This window comes from Corvus moneduloides, chromosome 1 (assembly GCF_009650955.1).
Source record: "Corvus moneduloides isolate bCorMon1 chromosome 1, bCorMon1.pri, whole genome shotgun sequence".
Classification (NCBI taxonomy): domain Eukaryota; kingdom Metazoa; phylum Chordata; class Aves; order Passeriformes; family Corvidae; genus Corvus; species Corvus moneduloides.
Window position 1 is genome coordinate 47,356,166 of NC_045476.1, and position 22,434 is coordinate 47,378,599.

Here is a 22,434-nt window from a genome sequence, read left to right on the forward strand (position 1 = left end):
CCCGCCGCCGCCGCCGCCGCCGCCACGCTCCCGGCGCAGGGCGCGCCGCAGCCGCGCACCCACAGCACGGCCTCGCGGCGCTACGTCAGCGCAACCCGCGCTGTGAATCGCGGCCCGCGTGACCGGCGGGCGCGAGAGGCGGGCGGGGGGCAGGCGCGGAATGCCCAGAGCAGGTGGCCTCTCGCGGCCAATCGGAACGCGCCCTCCCTGCCACTGCCGACCAATCAACGGCCGGCAGCGGCCGGCTCTATTGTGCGTGCGCTCCGCGGGGCTCTCCCGCTCGCCGGCGCTGTGACTTCCCGGAGCGCCCGGCCCGCCCACCTCCCTCGTCTGTTCGGGCCTGTCGATTGGATGAGCTGAGGGACGGACAGGGGCGCGCTCCAATGGGCGGCAGCTCCTCCTGAGCTCGCCCTGCGCAGAGCCAATCAGAGCGCGCACCGCCGGTGCCGGGCCGTCGGGAGCCGGGGGTGGCAGCCGTGCGCGCCGCTGCCACGTCGGACGGACCGGCCGGGCTCGGGGCGCGGGATGGCGGCACGGTGAGAGCAGCGCGGCGGGGGCGATGGCGCTGCTGCTGTGCTCCGCCCTGCTGTGCGCGGCGCTGGGCTGCGCGGGCGCGGCGCTGATCCCCCCCGCGGCCGACGTGAAGGTGGAGGTGCTGCACAAGCCGTTCCTCTGCCACAGGAAGACCAAGTGGGGGGACATGATGCTGGTTCACTACGAGGGCTTCTTGGAGAGGGACGGCTCCATGTTTCACTCGACGTAAGTGAGCAGCGCGTCTTCTTCGAGCGAGCTGTTGGCTGAGCTTGCGTGGGGAAATATATATGTATATAAAATAGAATCATAAAATGGCTTGAGTTGGAAGTGACCTTAAAGATTCCTTGACTCTTCCACTAGACCAAGTTGCTCAGAGCCCCATCCGACGTGCCCTTGAACGCTGCCCAGGTTGCTCAGAGCCCCATCCAACCTGGCCTTGAACACCTCCAGGAGTGGGTCATCAACAGCTTCCCTGGGCAGCCTGTTCCAGTGGCTTGCCACCCTCACAGTAACGAATTTCTTTCTAATACCTAATCTGAACCTACTCTCAGTTTAAAGCCGTCGCTCCCTGTTCTGTCACTATATGCCCTTTTAAATAGTCTCTCTCTAGCTCTCCTGTAGGCTCCTTTGAGGTACTGGAAAGGTGCAATTAGGTCATCCTGGAGGTTTCTCTTTACCAGGCTGAACAGTCCCAATTCTCTCAGTCTTTCCTCCTAGGAGAGGTGCTGCTCCGTCCCTCTAATAATGTTGGTGCGCCTTCTCTGGACTCGCTCCTTTATCTATATATAAAAATATATTTATTTATTTTAATATAGATGATCTCTTTTGCTCGTGCTTTCCTGAATCCAGACTTCTCACAGGGGTCTGCAACCCATCTGCGAAGTAGCTCTGTGAGGGTTTTTTTTTCAGGGGCAAGTGTTTTGTTTTGGTTTTTTTTCACTCCTCCCTCCCCAGACGCCCCAAACTTGCGTTTACTTGTGTGCAAGGAAGCAAAAGCAATGCATGAATGTCTTATTTGGTTTTGGATAAAAGAGTTTAAATAACACTGCATAAACTTGTCATTGGGGCCCCTCCCACTGCCACCTGTTCTCAGAAAGTCTGGTGTGAAGAACTGTCTCACAATGCTGTTCAAGACGAACGCCAACAGTAAGGCTTATCTCCCTTCCCAAGGTAATAAAATAAATCTTACTTAGCCTTTGTTTTCTGGTCAGTCTGTAGGAAGTAGAGCCATGTGGCATTCCTTAAAAGATGGGGATGTTATGCACGGAGCACCTCTTCTCGGTGGAAAGGTTGAGAGAACTGGGATTGTTCAGCCTGGAAGAGAGAAGGCTTTGAGGTGACCTAATTGTGCCTATCCAGTGCCTCAAGAAAGATGGGAGGGAGACTTTTTGCAAGGGCATGTAGTGACAGAACAAGGGAGAATGGCTTCAAACTTAGAGAGTGCAGGTTTAGATTAGGTTATTAGAAAGAAATTCTTGACTGTGAGGGTGGTGAGACGGCTGCCCAGGGAAGTTGTTGAGGATCCATTCCTGGAGGTGTTCAAGGCCAGGTTGGAAGGGGCTCTGGGCAACCTGGTCTAACTGAAGGTGTATCTGCCCATGGCAGGGGGATTGGAACTGGGTGGTCTTTAAGGTCCCTTCCAATCCAAACCGTTCTGTGATTCTGTGATTTAGGTGCAGGTTTTGGTATGTGATCTCAGCTTTTTAATAGGTCTTGTGCTATGCATGAATTTGTTTGTTTTCTAAAGCAAACCATTAGTTTAAAAAAAAAAAAAAGTTACATGCGTCCTTCGACTACCGGCAGCACAATCACAGCTTTTCATTATTCTTTACCTGCCCCCGACCAGACAAGTCAACATACCAGAGCCACAGAAATGCAAATAGGAGGAAAAGCCAGAAATTCTACGGAGTCTAAGAGCCTGCAACGACTTGCTAATGCTGGATGTCCTGTAAAACATCAACGAAGTGTTAATAGTGGGAGACAGCAAAATACTCAAGTCTCTGCAGGCTGCCTGAAGGCTACTTTTGTATATTTAAAAAAAAAAGACAATTTTGCATGTTTATGCTCTTGTAGATGATTCAACTAAAATCTCACTAATTTTCTCTTGTAGTTAACTTGCCTCTCTAAAAGGACTTCTAGTGACACTCTAAAGTTTTTGCTGCTGACTAACTTCTGTAAGTGTTCTGTTTTCTTCTTAAACACCTTTCCTGCATGACTAGTAAATAGAGCTTTTAAATTCCTTGTCTGTTAGTAGAGTGAAAGTAGTCCGGGTTGTACCACCTGGTTAAATCAGGAAGGGGTTTTTTCTCCCTGATCTAAAGTTGAATGTTTTGCATGCGTTTGTTTCTGTTTTTTTCTAGACTGTTATGTAGTTGTTTAGTTTTGGGGTTTTTTTCCCTAATGGCTTCTTTTGAAAGAGATGTGGCTGATTATTCTAAGCATGTTAGATGTATATTGCTATCATGACCATGCTGGTCTGTGATATGCAATTTACCGAAGTCTGTAGATGGCTTTGACTATAGATTTTTAAGAAAAATGCTTTTCTACTCTGATCAGTTTCCAAGTGGAAGTAGATAATCAGGGAAGTGAAGGTGGAGATCCGGGTTGATTGGTGTTGTCATAAACACACCAGGTAAATGTTGTTTTATTTCTTTCCACTTCTCAAGGAACCTTGTCATGCAAAGCATAAGTTTTAAAGACTTTGAAAGTGTAAGTCTTTCATTTTACAGATGTCAAGGTACCGAGTAGTGCTGTGTTTTTAACTAGATATTTATATTATGAGCATATTCCATCTGCCTTTTGTGGAACTTGATGCTTAAATATGAAGTGTTTTATTCCTTTCTTTTCCAGTCACAAGCATAACAATGGTCAACCTATGTGGTTTACACTTGGCATAAGGGAAGCTCTCAAAGGCTGGGACAGAGGTTTGAAGGACATGTGTGTGGGAGAGAAGCGGAAGCTAACTATTCCACCAGCCCTTGCTTATGGAAAAGAAGGGAAAGGTAAAACATGTGAAGCCCTTTCCTTGCTCTAATTGTTTCTATTCTCTGTATTTTACTGTTATTCTAGGGCTAAGAGGTTAGCAAGCTTTCAAGCTTTCCAGTTTGATTCTGTTAAAGAAGAAAAATTGAGGGAGTTGGGTGCTCTTTCTCATAAATTTGTTTTCTGCAGTAATATCCATTAAGTGGCTATGTGGTGAATGCAGGAAAAAAACCCCAGAAACTGATGGTAGCTGCTGTGCTGTATGTTCTAAATGTCTTTTCTGTTAGTGCTGTGCCCAGCAGTTCCCTGCGTCTTCTTTTTTTTTTTAGTTTGTTTTTTTTCTCCCTTCTTTTACAGTCAAGTGGAGGTGGTTGCTTAGGTAACAGTTGGCTTTTTGGCTGTTGGATCTGTTTTTGTGCTAATACTTCATGAATGTGCATGTGCAAGCCTCATTCTTGCTTGCAGGTTTCTTTTAGAACCTTGTACTACTGCCCAGCCGGTTCTTGGATGATACAATGAAAAGTCACTGTTTATTTCTCCCTATAGAGACATTAATTCTTTCCCTCTTAGAGCTGTTTTCAGTTTGGGCAGTGGTCCCTGTTATCCACAGTAAGATGTGTAGGTGCATGGGCATGTTGTCATGTTGTCAACTACTGAAAATGCACTGACTGCTGTGCAGACAGATATAAACATCCTTTGTAGAGTTTACTCAACCTGTCTACTACTGAGGGTGTTTGGGGCTTTTCTTTTCAAGTATTTCCAGATTCCTATAACGGGAGGGCCAGATTTGGAATATGCAGTTGCTTAAGTGGCAGCTTGAATGGTTCTGTTTCTGCTTTATGGGATTTGTTTTAGTTAACTTATTTTGAGCAATAATTATGAATATCTATGTCATGACAAGAGTTGCAACAAATGACCTACGGTAGTGCAAGGTTCCAAAGCAGAAGGGATGAATGTCTAGGAACATATAGTCTATCCTGCTAATGTTCTCTCCCATCACTATGAGACTGTTTGGGAGTGAGGACTGTGTGCAATTCTGTACCTTCTGGCAAGTAGGGCTGCACATAGGCTTTGGACTCCATATTACCTCATGCTGGGTAGTATTCATGCATACAGCATACTTCATACCTTCCTCTCTTGAATGTACCAGTTTAACACATTTTTCTAGAAGCTCTGCTTCAGCGTTCAAGATACAGTATTAGAAGTAATCGTGTTTCTAGTAGGGAACGGGAACATGCGGTTGTCATTTATTTGTCTTTATGCAGGGAACAGCTGTACATTTTTCCACAAAAAGATATGAAATGCTGCAGTGCTCATGTAGTCATCAGCCCTAATTGTTTGATTAATATGTAAAGCACTAAAGTTGTCCTTCAAAGACTTGCAAGCCTCACCTCGGTGTTTAGTGCTGCAAGAAGGTTAAACAGCTAAACACTGCTAACTGCTGTAAGAAATGACGTGCTTTAGGAAGACTTTGAAGTATTTGGCCATAATTATGTTGCTGTTTTCAAATTATGCCCTTGAAGACAGAATTATTTCATTTTCTTCATGCTTTCTCTGAATGCACATAATTTCAGTAGCCTCCCACCTTGGTTGCTGTCTGACTCATTATTTGAGTCAGATGCCTTTTTCTGTAACACTCAAAAAAATTACCTGTGTTCCAAACCCTAAACAGGGCACTATGCCCTGTGTTTCCAGAAGATTCTGCATGTTTATCATCCCAGAAATCTAAAAGCCCTTTGGTTATTGCAGTTCAGGGTATATTTAACACCATAGCTCCAAACTAGTAGATGTGGATTATTTTTTCCCTGTTTTCTCAAGGCAAAGAAATAGTTTTTGGGGTGCTGCCATCCAGTATAGAGATATATTTGGTCCTATTCAACCTTTCTGTATAAAGGAGCAAAGTGATGTGCTAAAAGGTCTTTGACAGTAGCTTCAGCCATCAGCATGAGGGCATATTGCATCTCTGTGAAAGCCAATGCCTGATAAACTGAAATCCTCGAGGTGTGGTGGCGTGGGGAAGTGGTCTGTGGCACTATTAGGAAGTTACTGGTCTGTTCACCTACATCAAAAACGATGTAGTGATAACACATGCTTTGTGATTAGGTTTGGGTACTTAGTTTCTGCTGTGTGTTTGGAAATAGCTCAGTACTTTGTGCACTGAGTCCAGAGACTGCTGTGGGAGACCAACATTGTCACTACCCTTCTGTCCTTCTCTGCAAAAGAGTTTTTCCCTGTGGCAGAACAGCAGATACAAGGTGTCAGTTGGCAGTGGAGAGGAATTTCGAGACTGACGGGGTAATGGTGTACTGGGAGTACTAAATTCTCCCTTCTTGCTGCCCTGTCCGTTAGTCTTGGCTGTAGCCTGTCTGACTGTACAGTCTCTTTTATTGTTTTCCAGTTTATCTGGCTCTGGCCATGAAAGAAAGAAGATTCAAGAATGTTGTTTGATAAACTTGTGATGGTAATTGCTGAATAAGAGCTTGCATCAACACCTACTAGTCTCCAACAAAACTAGTTGCATCTAAAGCTGCATATATGCTGTAAGGGCTGCTCCGAGTCCAGGCTGCAGGCTGAAATGGTTGAGGTCATCACTGTTAGAGATACTTATCCTTGCTAGTTCAAACTGTAGGATGCTTTGAAATGACCAGGATTACTGGAACATTTCTCTGACACATATGGCTTTTATATGGCATTGAATATATAGTTGGTTTTAACTTTTCTCCATTTTGGGCAGGAAAAATTCCACCTGAGAGCACACTGATTTTCAACATTGACCTTCTAGAAATTAGAAATGGACCAAGGTCTCATGAGTCATTCCAAGAGATGGATCTTAATGATGACTGGAAACTATCCAAGCAAGAGGTGAGTGGGTTATCCTTCTCTTGTGAGCAAATCTAACAGGATGGGAGAGTGAAAAAGAATGCACATCTATGCTGCACTGCTCTGAGCCTTGCATCCTAGTGAAAATTCCAGACTGGAGGTTCAAAAGGAGCCTTGGTAAGCTGAGGATAGGCATGTGACTCATGTGTGCCGCATGCTTATGGAAGACTTGGATAAAATAAAGCATCTTAGGAATAAAACCAGACTTCGGGGCTTTTTGGATTTAATTGCTGATTTATTAATAAACTGGAATTTCTTCTGCTGTAGGGCAGTCCTGTTTCATAGCATTCACTCTGTGAAGGACATGTATTCAGCATTATTCACCATCTGCTTGCCTCTTATTTTCAATCTTCTGATTCTCCAGTGTGCAAAAGCGATCCATGAGAAGTTAGTATAAACCACTGAGTTCTTTTTGATTTGCATCTGGTACAGTTTACAAGACCCAGAAGGCTAATTAATCATTTGTACTATGCATCACACAGTGTCCGTGTGTGTAATGTCTGTGTATTAGGAATGTAAGCAATAACCTTGACAAATCCCAGAGAGTGAAATGACTAAAACAGACCCGAAACATGGCCCATGGTTCTTACATGAGTGGTATCTGTTTAATAGATGAGTATGTTGGTATTGTTGTTTTTGTAGAAGGCTCTGCAATTCATAACACTTGGGATCTCCATAAGTTAAACCTTAAAAACTTAGTAAAAACAATCTGATGTCGTTGAAAACACTGCTTAGCATTAATATCTAGCTTAATGTAAGTAAGTGTTCCAGTGGTCTGTTTAAAACCTGCCTTGGCTCTTTGTCCTTCAGAATTTTGAGATGTCTAGAAATCTTTTAAAGTATTTCCCACTGGAGCAGCAAACACTGAGATTATGGACAGATTTATGTATATATTTGGGGTGGCTGTTTATATGTACTGGGTTGTCAGGGTGCTGGAATGTGGAAAAGTTGTCTCTGACCAGTTGGTAGCTAATAACTTCTGCCCAGCTGTTTGTACTTTACTGTATAGACATCAGAAGACAGGCTGTCCTGGCTCATTTTTTCAGTCAGATACCATAAAGGTAGGCAACAGCTTTGCTAGTTTTACTGTCACTTCTATCACTAAAGACTCTTCACTCCAAGGGACTGCAGAATCTGTTAGACAAGTATTATTCTGGCAGTGGCATAGGAGGAGGGTATCTGTTACCTAATACCACCATCCTGAACATAGCATCCCTCTGTTATGCTGCAGTAATCAATTCTTTCGTAAGTCTGAAAATGTTCACTCTCACCTTTTGTCTAATAGGTGAAAATTTACTTGAAGAAAGAATTTGAAAAGCATGGAGCAGTGGTAAATGACACCCAGCATGATGCTTTGGTTGAAGACATATTTGATAAAGAAGATGAAGACAGTGATGGGTTTATATCTGCAAGGGAATTTACATACAAGCATGATGAACTGTAGAAAAGGGTGGCGTAATTTTTTTTGACACAAATAGTAGTGACTTAGACTGTCTGATTCTCGTGTCATCTTAATTCTGTGTTTTGGAGTTGAGAATTGCTGTTGGCAAAGAAACACTTTGTTTATAGAAAAGAGATTTTCTCTTCATTATGTACAAATGTTTTAAAGTATTTTAAAGTGTGAAAATGTATTCCTTCTATAGCAAAGACTTGTACATCAGTGTTTTTTAAATTTTGTATTAAATTATTTTTCAGAAATGAAACAAACTTTCCAGTTACCAAGCATAAAAATCAAAATCCAGTTCAGTGACTTTCTGTGATTTGTTTGTGTGCCAAGATCACTTTCAGCAGCTACCTTATGTATAACTTGTAGTCTGTGGCCTAATTACTTGACCTTCCTTCTTGTGTGTCACTGCTTAAAAAGCAGTGTGCTGACCTTGGGTTTTTTTTCCAGATTTTTAAAAGATGTAGTAGAAGGCATCAGCATCTCTTTATACAGCTCAGAAACTGATACAAAGCTGAATGAGAAGAATGGTTATAGTGTGCTGATCTTGCCCTTCTAAAGGGAGAGTGTTACCATCCATGGCAATAATTGTCTGCATTTTTTGTTAAATTTTGTGAACAAAGCAGGAGTTAAATGTCAGACTTTCACTTCTACTGCCAGCAACATTCTAGGAAATGTCTGTAGTTTGGAAAGCAGCAAGTTGTGCTGCAGTGCAGAGGTGGTGTCCTTTAAATGTACACATGCATTTGTTTTGAAACTCAGACTTAGCATTCATCAGAAAAGATCATGCCTTTCTCTCACAGTTTGAGGGGGATATTGAGCAGAATACTACAAGTGTGAAGTTTTTCCTCTTGCAGAAGGGAGAGTGTACTGACAGGAGCATCAGTATGGTCTGAAGAACAGTTTCCATGGGCTTGTCTGCTATGCAGCTGCGTGAGTCGCAGAACTTGTTTCATTGCCCCTTTGCAGCATTTTTCACAAGTAGCACACAAGTGATAAGAATTTTAAATAATAAAATGGAGTTTTAGAAAAATAAAGGTGTGAGGTAAATGTTATGGTGCTGTGTCTTTACAGAGGTGGAGATCATTAGGATTTCAAACACAAAATTGGAGTTCAAAGAGGAGAGGAAGAAATTTTTGGAGAGGAAGAAATATTTTGCAATTGTCCATGGTTTCTTAAATGAGAGGGCAAGGTATCTCAGGGACAGAATTTATTCTGACATCACTAACCTATGGGTCTATGAACACAGCATTGTATTATGTTGCCCAAAGCTATGTAAGGACGCGAAGCAAATCCAGTTGTATGAAACCGAGATTGCTGCATTGCACTGACCCTTAACTACCGCAAGCTGAGACTGCATTCAAGGTTCTCAGTGCTGTGGGTGAGTTAGATGTTTCCCTGCCACCTAGTGTTGCAGTTGAGGATTCGAAGACTGCTTCATTAAACTGAGTTCAGCCGCAGAGGGGCATTTAGAGATGCCTGTCAATAGTGACTGTTGAGAGGGAAGAGGAAAGTTGTAGGTGAAGGTGAGCAGCGTTGGGCTGTTCTGTTTTGGTTTTCTTCCAGCATCTGACATTTTGTGGGTGGTGTTCTAAGTGACAGGGAATTGTAGCCATGCATTTTGTTTTCAGTAACCTTAGATCTTTTTCCTCAGTAATGCTGTCTGCTTTTCTTGAACCCAGTAACACTTGTGCTTTTACGGCAGTGAGTTTCACAGTAAAATAGTGTAGGAAAATGTTTCCCTTCTGTTTTAGGCTCATTGCCTGCTCTTACTCTTTTATCGTGAAGAAATAATGAATAGTCATTACCTATTTAGCTCTTCTGACTGGTCTTGGTTTTGCACATTGATGTTTTTTCCCATCACTTAGGAAAATCAAGCTTGCCTGACTTCAGCTTGCACAAGGTTGGTTGCATGTTCTGTGCTGGCTGTCTTGATTTCCCCTACAGGCTCCAGAGCACTGGGCACCTGTGGGCAGCTCAGTACACGTGTGTTGTTTATCTTGTACTGGGATAGCTGCCTTATCAAACAGTGTCCTGTCTTTCTCTGTTGACTGTGTGGGGAACATAGACAATTTGTATAGCCTAGGCCAAGGGGGGCTAATAGCTGTGAAGCTGATCTTTAAGCTGGTTGTGCCTGCATGTGGGAACTGTCAGGTACCCAGCCAACCAAATGGGAAATACTGTGTGTGTGTGTGCTGCTGGGAAGAGCAGAACTGAGACTTACCTTGGGTCTGTGAGGGTTTTAGATCATTGTTTGCAGGGTTTAGCATGTTCTCAAAACATCTGACTGGGGAATGAAAGCATAAAAGCATGGGATAAAATTTGCCCATGTTACTGACCTAATACATTAAAAGTTAAGATTAAATAATGGGGTGCCAATATGTGACTCCAGTTAGGGCCAATTGTTGTTTCTTTTATATTAAGTAGGAGTTTATAGTCAGTGACTGCTGTGAAATGTATATAGGCATTATCTTCTGCTTGGATTTTTAAAGCATTTCATAAAAATAAACTTTTAGTGAATGTGTAGTTACTTGTTAATGCTAGCAGAGTGTTAAAGCTGCAAGACCAAGATGCTTTATTTGTTGTTGTGTATAGGTTTATGCCAAATGAGAGCATGGGTTTTGTTCTTAATAATTTTCTTGAGAGCTGTGTTAAATTCTGAAGTTGAACTGAAAATGTTTTTTAAAAGTGCAGAACCAGCAGCAGATTTGAGAAGTCACTTCAACTTGATTATCATTTGCTATTGTTAAAGTCCTCCTGTGAAGATGAAAGGCTTTCCTAGGTAGAAGTAGCACTGCCTGTTTTAACTTCAATTGCATTTGCTTGTTAATCCACAGGGCAAACTGCTGGAGTGCCGGCAGGAACCAGCCAACAACCTCCAGGACACCAGAGGCAGGCAGCTGCCTGTCCCCTGACGTGGGGAGGAATATTGGAACTTCAGTGGCATTCAGGAGTGTTTCGGCTGGCTTGTGTGTGAAGTGCAAGGTGTATTTCCCCTGAAGAAACAAACCCTCACTGCATATCTGTAGAACATGGCACTTTTTCAAGTGGAGAGGGTTCAAAACAGACCACTCTGCTCCTGCATCTTACAGCCTTCTTCAAACATTTCTTGTTGGTTTGTGGTTATTTAGGAAAATATATAGTGATGTTTTTTAGAACTGCAGCCTGTCAATCACAGCCAGTATCTAACAATTACAGTGGGAGTTGCTGCCTTCTGTAGGTACAGAAGAAGCCTTCAGAGCACATTTTATTTGAAAATTCTTGACATGCAATGCAATGACACAAGAAAGTTTTTGGCAAAGCTTCAGGAATGGTGCTTTAGTCTGAAATGTTTTTTAAAGTTTTCTTTTTTGAGATAAACTGACAAGGCAAACAGTGGTGGAAGTGAACAAATCACTTTACATCTTTTCAGTACCTTATGTCATAGAATTATAGAATCATGTATGTTGGAAAAGACCCTTAAGATCATCCAATCCAACTGTTAACCCAGCACTAGCACGTCCACCACTCAGTCATGTCCAAGTGCCACATCTACATGTCTTTTGAATACCTGCAGGTATTTCAATGGTTCCTCCACCACAGTCCTGGGTGATCTTCCCCTATGCTTGACAATCCTTTCCATGAAGAATTTTTGCCTAACATCCAATCTAAACCTCCCCTAGTACAACTTGAGGATGTTTCCTTTTGTCCCGTGCCTTGTCACTTGGGAGAAAAAGTCTACCCTCACCTCGCTACAACCTCGTCAGTAAGCTGTAGAGAGTGATAAGGTTTTCCCCCTCAGCCTGCTTTTCTCTAGGCTAAACACTCCCAGCTCCCTCAGCCACTCCTCATCAGACTTGTGCTCCAGACCCCTGAGCAGCTTCCTTCCCTTTTCTGGATGCACTCCAGCACTTCAGTGTCTTCTAGTGAGAGGCCCAAAACTGAACATGGGATTTGAGCTGCAGCCTCACCAGTGCTGAGTACAGGGGGGACAATCACTGCCCTCATCCTGCTGCCCACACTACTGCTGAAACAGGTCAGGCTGCTATTGGCCTATTTGGCCACCTGGGCTCACTCTTGGCTCAGGTTCAGCTGCTGTCAACCAGCATCCCCAGGTCCTTTTCTGCAGGGGAGCTTTCCAGCCACTCTGCCCCAGCCTGTAGCACTGCCTGGGGTTGATGTGACCCAGCACTTGGCCTTGTTGAACCTCGTACAGTTGGACTCAGACCATTGATCCAGCCTGTCCAGATCCCTCTAGAGTATGTCCTTGTGCTGCCAGGAATATCCCAAATACAGAGTGTTTTGGTATTTTGGTGAGTAAGGTATGTTACAGAGTCATAAAATTGCAGTGTTAAGTACATATAGAACAAATTACTGCCATAATTTCTTCTTCGTGATATCTTCAATGAAAGTCATACATAGTTGGTTTCCGGAGTACTTCAGTGTAAAAAATAGATTGTACAGGTCAGCCCTTAAATTACCTTTGTCATACATGTTCCCCACATCCCATTGTTTATGCTGTTAGATAGAAGGTGTTCTATCCCTTGATCCAGAAATCCTAGTTTCAGATGCAGGTGGGTATCAGCCCGGGCGGCTGTCTTGCTGTGATATTGAAGCCACGAGAGAACAGTTTCTTGTGGAGATGTCTCCATAGCATGAGCAAGAGAGACTCCTCTCCCTAAGTGAACTGAAAAAGATTATTATAGAGGTGGTAAACTGACTGAAAATCTCAAGGGTTGTCTTTTTACATTGTCAGTGGGAGAAGGGAGAAAGGTGGGGGGAGGAGAAGTGTTCTGAAGGTTTAGTCTGGTTTTTTTTTTCTTTCTTTTAGGTCTGTTAATAAACTTCTTTATATTCTTTTAAGTTTTGTGCCTGCTTTGCTTTCTCCTAATTCTTATCTCACAGAAGCAAAATAAGTAAGTAATGGATATTTTGAACCTAACCACTACAATTGGGAAAGCTCATTGCTTTGGGGCATTCTGGGAAAAGACACAAAGCTAGGGAAAATGTCAGAGAGAGTGGAATTATGTAGAGTGATGTGGGAAATGCAAAACATTTTATTTCCTTGATCCTTTGGCATCTGCTTACTTGGAAGAAAGAGCACTGGCAGCCACTGATGTAAGGACTGCAAATAATAAGGCTAGTTCCTGATTTGACTTTGATTATAAACCACTCCTTTGGACAGTTCCTATATGGAGTTTAAGGCAAAATTTAAATTCACACTTCCAAGGTCTGTTAAAGAATTTTCAGAATAGGTATGTTAGAGTTTACTTCTTGAAAATACATTGGCCTCATCGTAGAGTTTTTGCAAAAATCCCTAAAACACAGCCCAAAACACACTACCCCAAGCCCTTTAATTTGTCTTCAATGCTGAATTGTTTTTGGTAACAGGAAATAAATAAAAACTGCTTATATTTGTATAATCCTGGATAATTTTAGCTTCTCTTGAAAGTTAATCATAATGCTTACATTCTGTGTCCTAGTTTTCTCCTGGTTCAGAGGAAAAATAACTCTCTGACAAAATAAGGATCTTTCTTTAGCTATACTGCTTCTGTTTTCATGCCTGTGCTTGATTATGTCAACAGTTTCACACAAGAAATATAATTGACAATCTCAGTAGGAGGCTGTTTAGGGACAAGAACATGGTTATCATCTTCCAGCCTGGGGGGGATTCAGATGGAGGCTCCTACTGCATCACATTTCTTCCTCCTGGGAATTTTTATTCCAACAAAAGGTTGGTTTACCTAGGGGTTGTATCTGGTCAGAGACCATGCAGTATTTCTGTTGAATGATGTAAAAAAAGAAGGAGCTTGGTTTATCTGAGAAAGTTGCCATGACAGAGGATAGTTTGAAACATGGCAGGTAAATAATTTTTTGCAAATTTTCTGAAGGTCATGTTCCTTGTAGGCTGGAGTTTGTCCAAAGGGATAATTTAAAATCTTTTTTCTTTTTTTTTCTTTTTTTCTTTTTGTTTTTCTTTTTCTTTTTCTTTCCCTTTCCCTTTCCCTTTCCCTTTCCTTTCCTTTCCTTTCCTCTTTGCATTTCCATTAGGTAAACAAGGACAAACCCACTTTTAAAATATTAGGGTCTGACTGCAGAAATCCAGTGGAGCCAACACTTCAGAGCTCCCCAAATCCCAGCTATATTTTCCTCTAAAAAAATCTGAGGCTGATGCTAACTACCATTAAAAGCTGTCTTCATTTTAGATACGATGCTTCTAATTTCTAGTTTGTGTCATGACCTGCATAAGGAGATTAAATGATGCAGGATAATTGATTCCTCATCTGGGAGTCAGGCTGGAAGCATTAAATCAATCCTGTCCTCTTTCATGTTATTGCCATTGAGATTCCTTTAAAGCAGGTATGCTTCCTCTTCTACCTCTTTCCCCAAATAGTGAACTAGGTAACACCTATTTCTTTTGTGTGCTTGGCCTGCTCTCTCTCTGGAAGTAAATAGCAGAGTTTACCTCTGGTCTCTCTAATCTGCTGGAATATGTCTTTAGAGAATAGGTTTTCATTCCACAAATGCAATGCAAAATGGTTTTGTGTTCATCTCTGGGAATGGGCTCTGTAGGTCTGTAGCTAATGGACTAATTGTAGTTGAAAGGAAATCACAACCTGCTGGATTTTACTCTTAGCAACGCTGACCACAATACTTAAGAGAGACAAGACTGGTGATGTTCCTTCATTTTTACAGAAGGTGAGTGTGGATACAAATATGCAGCTAGCAAGAATTTCTCTTGCTTCTTTCCAGTCCTGTGAGATATTTTTCTCTCTCACGGAAGATATTAGCAGAGTTCTATAAGCTATGAACACCTGCGACCTTGCAAAGCTTTGTTTATGGTACAGTAGAAAAATATTTTGACAATGGATGTTTTAGGATTTTAGCCAATCACCCCCAAGGGGTGGCTGATCCTTTGGCCAATTAGACTATGAAGAAAAAAAATCTATAAAAGAGTTGTAAAATAATTAAACAAATGAATCTTGCTGCACAATTCTTGCCTGCTGGATTTCTCTTCTCCTCCCTACCACTGCGGGATACCGGGATAGGTGGGAATTTACCTTTGCATCCAGTATCTCAGCCCTTATGTGCCATCATGTCTTCACTGCTGTTGTCACTACCAGCAGCTGGGTTAAATCCTGGGCTTCACATGTTCACATGGCAGACTTGGAGAAAACACCAGGGCCTTTGGGCTGGCGGGGAATAGCAGGGAAGATAAGCAGGGGAATATCTCTCCGTACTGTCCAGTTTTTCTTGGCTGATATCCACACCAAATATGAGGAAGTTTAAAAACTCCTGGGTAATTTATTATTTACATTTCTCTGTTAAAATATGTACATAAGAAATAACATGCAACCAGCATGAAACATACAATACAGTGTGAGCTTCATAATTTTGCCCGTCTATTAACTACTATTTTCCAGTTGAACCTTGTGGATAAGGCCATTTATGTAAACATGGACTGTTTTATGACAGAGACAGTTGTGAACATTTTAGAAAACAGAGTTTTCCAATCCTTTTGGAAGTTCAGGAGCCAAAAGTACTTCTTTTATTTTAGTTAGAAATATTTCTGTTATTAGTGATCTCTTCCCACCTTGCAGCTATCTACCCCTTCCATGAATAAAGAAAATACCTTATTCATGGAGAGAGTTTTTTGGAGTCAGAATTCCTTGAAGGCATATTACAAAAAACCAAAACAAAACTCTCCAAGTTTTAAGTCTCCTGAAAAATGGAATACTGGAAAATGCTGCAGCAAAAACATCTGTAGCCCAGGAAGGACATGCCACTGCTCACAGCCCCCAGTGAATGATGTGTGTGGGAGGAGAGAAAAGGTTGCTGACACTGCATAACTTTTAGGAGTACTCAGCAGACCTGTTGCTGTGGTTACTAACCAGAGCCTCCCCTGTATGAGTGCTATTTGCACTGTGCCAGATGGCTGATAAATCCCATTGGGGAATTTGCTGTCCCTTGTGTTACTGTCCGATCTTTTCTCTGAGAGCTATGATTTAATTTACAGCAATTTACAAATAGATTATTCAGTCACAACACAATAATATAAGACATAAAACTGCTGCAGGTATGCAGTCACTTTAGTGAACTCCTGTATCACCTGCATAACACCAGAAATGTATTTTGTCTTATGTATTGATGTTCAACTTGTTGCAATTTGATGAATAATGCTGAGAAGAAAAAAAAAACTATGCTTGAATTTTAATGTAATTTTAATAACACAGTTACTGCAGCACATTTATTGCAGAGGGAAGTGAGATGCCTTTTGCAGTTCATTGGCCTGCCACAAGTATTTCTGTGCAGGCAGCATCAAAACCATGAAGCATAGATGAAGATTAAAGAGGCTCATTGCATAAGAAAGTAATGCTGTTGCCTCTGTATTTTCTGCTGCTTTGGTGTCATTACTGCCTTACCCTCTCAGGATGACAGTCCACCTGCCTGGACTATTTATTATTATGAGTCTTAAGCTATTATCAAGTGCTTTAGCCTCGTTGTTACAAGTGAGGTTCTAACACATTAAAAAACCCCAATATTAATAAATGTGTCTTGTGGTACTTTTTTAGAGTTACAAACATAAATATGCTGTCCCAGATTTCTGTGAATTAAAAAAAGGAAAATGACAAAATTTATGAAAACAAAGCAAGAGACTGATGATTTTTTGATACAACATTACTCCAGAAGTAGGCAACTTTTTGACTGGGCAATGGAGCAGCTTGGTTGTGTGGTTCAGTGCTGTTGTGCCTAACAGGTTTCTAGACACTGAGAGTAACTACAGCATGCCCAGAGTCCTTGCAGCATCCTGTCCCTGTCACACTGAGGAGTTGTGTTCTGTTATGTCACTTGTGTAATGGGGATATGAATCACCTTCTGTGGTGCATGAGTAAGAGCTCAGCATCTAAGCCTGCCGTTGTGCCTACAATTGCATTTTATGTACAGCTGCAGCCATTTCCATAGATTAATCTTCAATGGTATAATTGGATAAGGAGGCTGCAGCCAGGATTTCTCCTATCTTTTTCATTTTGAACATTCACAGAGCTCAGCAAGCAACATCTTTATTTTACATCATAATCTAGCACCTGCCGTCCTTTTTCTTTGTTGTGGATGGAAGCCACTTTTAGTGTGGGAGAATTACTCTCAGTTCTCTGGTCCAGTCTTCTGACTATATAAAAACAGTCAAAACAGAAACTCCTAAGTGCCATTGATACTTCTTGCTCTTTAGGTTCAGTCTATGACATCAGCTGAATTTATTGGCCGATGGTGTAACTATTATCTAGGATCTCACAGGCATTTTCAATGTTATTAACTCTGCTGTATATATGAAGCTCTTTTCTTCCTGTAACTGACTGTAAGAGGAATAATTTAAATTTAGTGGGATGCCTTCGCGGGTATAGGCTTAGAATTCTTCTTAGCAATCAAGTACATTTCTTCTGAACAACCCGAGTTCATCTGATTTTTAGGTAGTCCAAATCAGTGTTCCACCAGGAAGAACATGACTAAGATGGTGGCTTGAAATGACAAAAATGAATACCAACAAAAAGGTTTTCTTGACTGTACTACCCTTCCAGCAAAATCTATCATTTTAAGCCTTTTAATATAATTTCAAACCTTAGATAGTATTTTCTACTATCTACATTAAGTCAACTTCTCTCCTCCTAAACACAGTTTACTGAGAAAATTAGTTACATCCGTTGTATGCCTGCATTGCTGCTGTCTTGAACTTGTGGAGGAAAGTATTTTGGAAATGATGAAATAAAGACTAGTGCTGCAGTGTCTCGATGATTTTGGGGTACTAGTTCTGCTGAACTAGCTTTGATCTCCAGCTAAGTAGATGTTTAAAGAAAACAAAAAACCCACTGTTAACTTAAGCTGTATATTGCAGCGTCTGCCTTTTGTTCTCTTCTCTTCACATATAAAACATGGAAAAACATTCTTTATATTATCTTTTCTAAAGATGTGTCCTTCCAGCCCTCCTTCTTTGATTTTGCATCCCATTGGAAACCAATCTTTTACAGGAGGAAAAAAAATTTATAAAAGCCATATATTCTGCTATTATGTTTTTAAAGAGGAAATAATCAGATAAGCATTGTGGCTTTGTCCTAATTATTATAATTTTGTATTTTCTGTTTACACAGTAATCTCCATTGAGAGATTTTAAAGATGCAGCTCTGAGAAAATGTTCTCCCTGTTTCATGTGTGAGGTAATTTAATTACTGTGAGGCTGCAAGATTTATCCAAACCCAAGCAGCAAGCTTATAGCAGAGCAACATACACCCCAAGGCTCTCTCAATTCCCAGTACTGTGCTCTAACCACTCATCCTTGCTGCTTTACACAGTTCATGACAGCTTACACAGAAAGGAAGCATCAAGGATTTCTGTGTTGACAGTATGTAATCATTCTGTAGACAGTCTAATAATTCTTAGGTAGATTATACTCAGCCATGATCATCTCCAGTGTAATTAGAGAAGAGACTTAGTCATCTAAGTGAGCATAATATAGGTAATATAAGTGGCGTGTTATAGGATATAATCTAAACCCTTTTCTAAATTGCACCTGCTCTTTTCATCAGCTGTCTTTCTGATTCTAAGAAGCAAGCTGCCTGTGATGCAGTTCATCCTTGATGTAACTCCAGAGCAAGGAATTTGAGTTGTTATGTTCAACTAAAATTATTACAATTAAACTGGTATAAAGTCCTGACCTTTTCAGTGACTCAGATCACCTTTCAGTTACACACTTAAGCAGGAGATATACAGTCTTTTCTTTTTCTGTGGTAAAACACATTGAAATGTAATTCTGATGACAGCAAAACTGATAGCAGAGGAAAACCAAGGTCTTGCTTAAAATACATAATGGAAACTCTTAAGAGTATGAAGGGCTCCATGTTGCTAATGATTAGCCCTGCTTTTTAATCAAAAGCATCAAGCCTAAGTAACGACTTCTAAATTAGACCCTATTCAGGTTACTGACATACCCCCAGAAGGTGCAGTGCCACAGTATTTCACATTCACTGAGACTGGGAACAGCAAACTATTTTCTCTCTTAGTTATATAATGGGGCCGCAACTTTTGGTCTGCATTGAAGTTTGACAGCAACAGTGTCCAAAGCTTATCCACAGTTTCTGAACACATGTAGACCTATGGTGTTGTTTGTGGTGATGAGAGGAAATTCTTTTCAGTGCATATGGTTTCAGAATTTTTCCTTCTATATTTTCTTTTAATGTAGTGTCACATATGCAGATTCTGTCTGGCTTTTTGTTTTTTCTTTCGCCAGGTTACTAAAACAGATCGTCTGATCTAATAGGCAGTGTGATATTTAAGCATTACTGCAGTACCAACCTAACATACTTGCTTCTTTCTGCTCTCATGGTGAATTACTCTAGCTTTTAAGGCTCTTTTATCTCTCTACTGGCTTGTCCTTGCCTCTCTGACCTTTTCTCCTGCCTCCTTTTAACCTTCCTGTCTTCCATCAAACATACTTGGCAGTCTCTTCTGCACATTAAATGTCTGGTTTAAGGCTGGAATTGGTGGAATGTGCAGCCAGGTTCTTCTTCTCCTTGAAGACAGAAATAGAAATATAAAGGTGCTGCCTTATACCAGCACCATGTAACCATACGTGTTAGACCATATTTAGCAGTTTAACCATTTATGCAGGGACTTGCATGATTTTACTTAGCAGTGAAAGTATTTTCACCTCTGTATGGAGGCACAGGTTGTGTGCTGAGGATGGAGTGCAGGTTTGGGCAGGTTTGGCAAAGAGAGCAGGCCATCTGCTCCACATGCCATGGCTGAGGGATGCTGTGCTGTGAATGAGGCCTCAAATGGATGGCGGGTGCTGCCTTGCTTTGGGCCTGGTGGTGCTGGTGCTGCTGCACCCAAAGAGCTGAGAGGTCCCTGGGGGTTCAGCTGCTGGAGGAGTAGGAGCCCACTGTGACACTTCACATGCAGCAGCAGAGAAGTCCTCAGTCATCAATCACAGAATCAACGTGATTGGACAAAAGTTGTAAAAGACCTCCAAGATCATCGGGCCCAACATCTGACTGATCACCACCTTATCAACTAGACCATGGCACTAAGTGCCAGCCCAGTTGCTTCTTGAACACCTTCAGGGATGGTGACTTCACCACCTCCCTGGGCAGCCTATTCCAGTCCTTAACAACCCTTTCCTTGAGGAAACTCCTCCTGATGAGGTCATCTCCTCATCTTTGCAAAGTTTGGAGAACTCCTTACGCAGCGGTTTGACCGGTTAATGAGGTAGCAGCCATATTTTAAAACACCTGCTTCACTTCCTAGACTTACCCTCTGTGTGAGACAGAGGAACACAAGCTGACCGTAAGACTAAAACTGAATAAAAAAACCCCTTCTCTTCCAACACCTAAAGAGACGGGCACGTTTATGCCCGCTCTTGGTCCTCAAGACGGGCTGAGGGACGACGCCAAATGCTGATGCCTCTCCGCAGCACCACAGAATGGGTCAGGTGGGAAGGGAGCACCGTGCGGCATCTGGTCCAGCCTCCGTGCTCAAGCAGGGTCATCCCAAAGCACGCGGCACGGGCTCGTGTCCAGACGGCTCTTGAGTATCTCCGGTGCGGGAGACGCCGCAGCCGCTCGGGCCAGGGCCGCAGCACGCCCGGGGCCGGGGCCGCGCCCTCCGCCGCCGCCGGCCGGGACTCGCGCGCGGAGCGTGCGGCGGCGGCTGCGCGCGCAGGGGGCGGGGCCCGGGGCGCCGCGGGGCTGAGCTGAGCGGGCGGAGCGGGAGCGGGCTCAGGTACGGGAGCGGTGCCGGCAGCGCCGCGGGGCAGGGCGGCAGCTCCCCATCATCTCCCCATCATCTCCCCGTCATCTCCCCGTCCCCTTCCCCCTCCCCTTCCCCCTCGGAGCGGCGCGGCCGGGCTGGTGTGTTACTTCTCGGCGCGGGGAAAAGTGTCGGGGTCTGCGGGCAGCGACCTTCCCGGCGGGGCTTGCCCCGCCGGCGCTGTGCGGCGGCGGTGGACAGGGAGGGAAGCAAGGAGGGGAGGAGGCAAGGAGGGATGTAGGGAGGCGAAGAAGGAGGAAGCCGTGGGGGATGGCGCGGGAGGGGACCAGCGGGAATGTCGCGGGAGGATGGCGCAGAGCCGGTTTCCCGGAGTCGGTGCGGGCGATGTTCCCCGGCGGCTCTGCGCACCTGCTCCCGCGCTGGCGGGAGGCACCGCGCCGCCGGGCGGGGTCCGCGGGCCTCCCGTACCGTGGCTGCGCCGCCGCCTCCCCCGTCCCGGCGGTGCGGGCGGGGGTCCGGGGCGGGGGAGGACTCAGGGTTGGGAGCTGGCATCAGCAGATGCCGTCCCCGGCTGTCCTTTGCCTTCCCATTCGAAGCAAGGCTCTCCGGCCTCTCGTCTTCGCTGGCTGCCCTCTCTAGTCGCTGCTGTTTTCCCTTCTGCTCTTTATAGGACCCGGCGAGGGTTTTTTCCCCCCATCTTTTTCTTGAAGGTGCCTTTTCATATGGTCACCTTGAAACCTAGATGGCTTCATGTGCCTTTCTAAGCATACTGTTACGCTCAGGTGGGTATGCGATGGTTTCAGTCACTGATGAGCAGACATACCTTCCTGCAGGAGCCTGCAAAACTGACATCTCTATTCGTGCTACTATAATAATTGTACAGGCTATGATTAATCTGCCTTAAAAAAACATCCTCCAGTACTGATAGTTAAAGGGGAAATAAATAATATTTAACCAGGTTCTCAAGCAGAAGACAGCTTTGTTAGGGCCTTGATCCTATGAGTGCCCATGCTTGTAGATCTATCCCTATGAAAAAGTGTTCCCAGAACTGAGAAAAGCCATCCATACCTGTAAGGTATCAAACTTTAATAACCCCAGAGAAATGATTGTGCTGCAGTAAACCTGGTAAATTCTGTGATGCAAACTATGTGTCTATGCTAAGTAGTTTGAAAGATAATAAACACATGAACTTGTGCAAAGTGGAGTGACTGGCTCATTTAGTTTATAGGCTATTACAGTTTCAACTACTGCTCTAAAAGCTGTTTTAGAATTAGTTATTTAAGGCACCTCCAAACACGCTGTTTTGTTCATAATAGGCACTCTAAATCTTCAGCCAGGCAAAACAAAATCTTGAAAGACCTCCAGTCATATTCTACTTAGGAAGTAGATCTCTGCAAACACATGACTTTCTGCTTTTTGAGGTGAACCAAGACTGAAGTTAACTTAAACCATTTGTAGTGCTGTGAACTTTTCCAAGTAGCTTATGTCCCAGAGCTTACATTGACAGTCTAAAAAGGCAGGTGTTATATTGAGGCAAATGTAGTGGATGAAAATCCTTTCTTGGTATCAGTTTTGTCCTCCCCAGAAAAGTATTTTTCATGCTTAGGGCTTGAGATTTTAAAGGTCACTTCCAGTTTTGAAAGACATTTGTAACTTTTTATTGGTTTTTTTGGTTTTTTTTTTTTTTTTTTTCTTGGTAAAGTACAGCATGATTTAAGCTCCATTTATTTACTTGTGCCAAGGTTGGTATCTTTGGTAAAGGGTACTGAATTTGGCTCTCCACCCTCTCCTACAGAAGTCATCAACTGTGGATACTTTACACAGCTTGCTTGTGGGAAAATTTGCTAGATGTTTGA

The 22,434-nt window shown here is 43.0% G+C and overlaps 2 protein-coding genes across 2 annotated transcripts in view; both read left to right on the forward strand.

The window, feature by feature from the left end:
• Positions 1-440: 440 nt before the first annotated feature.
• FKBP14 (FKBP prolyl isomerase 14) lies at positions 441-10,881 on the forward strand. The gene is made up of 4 exons (XM_032108848.1): positions 441-759; positions 3,385-3,536; positions 6,251-6,378; positions 7,682-10,881. Exons 1-4 carry the CDS (start codon positions 560-562, stop codon positions 7,838-7,840), a joined length of 639 nt encoding a protein of 212 aa, XP_031964739.1. The 5' UTR covers positions 441-559; the 3' UTR covers positions 7,841-10,881.
• Positions 10,882-20,541: 9,660 nt separating this feature from the next.
• The window catches only part of SCRN1 (secernin 1), a 39,262-nt gene continuing 37,369 nt past the window's right edge, over positions 20,542-22,434 (forward strand). The window contains exon 1 of the mRNA XM_032108861.1: positions 20,542-20,590. The gene's annotated coding sequence lies outside the window, so the exon portion shown is untranslated. The remainder of the gene's footprint in view (positions 20,591-22,434) is intronic.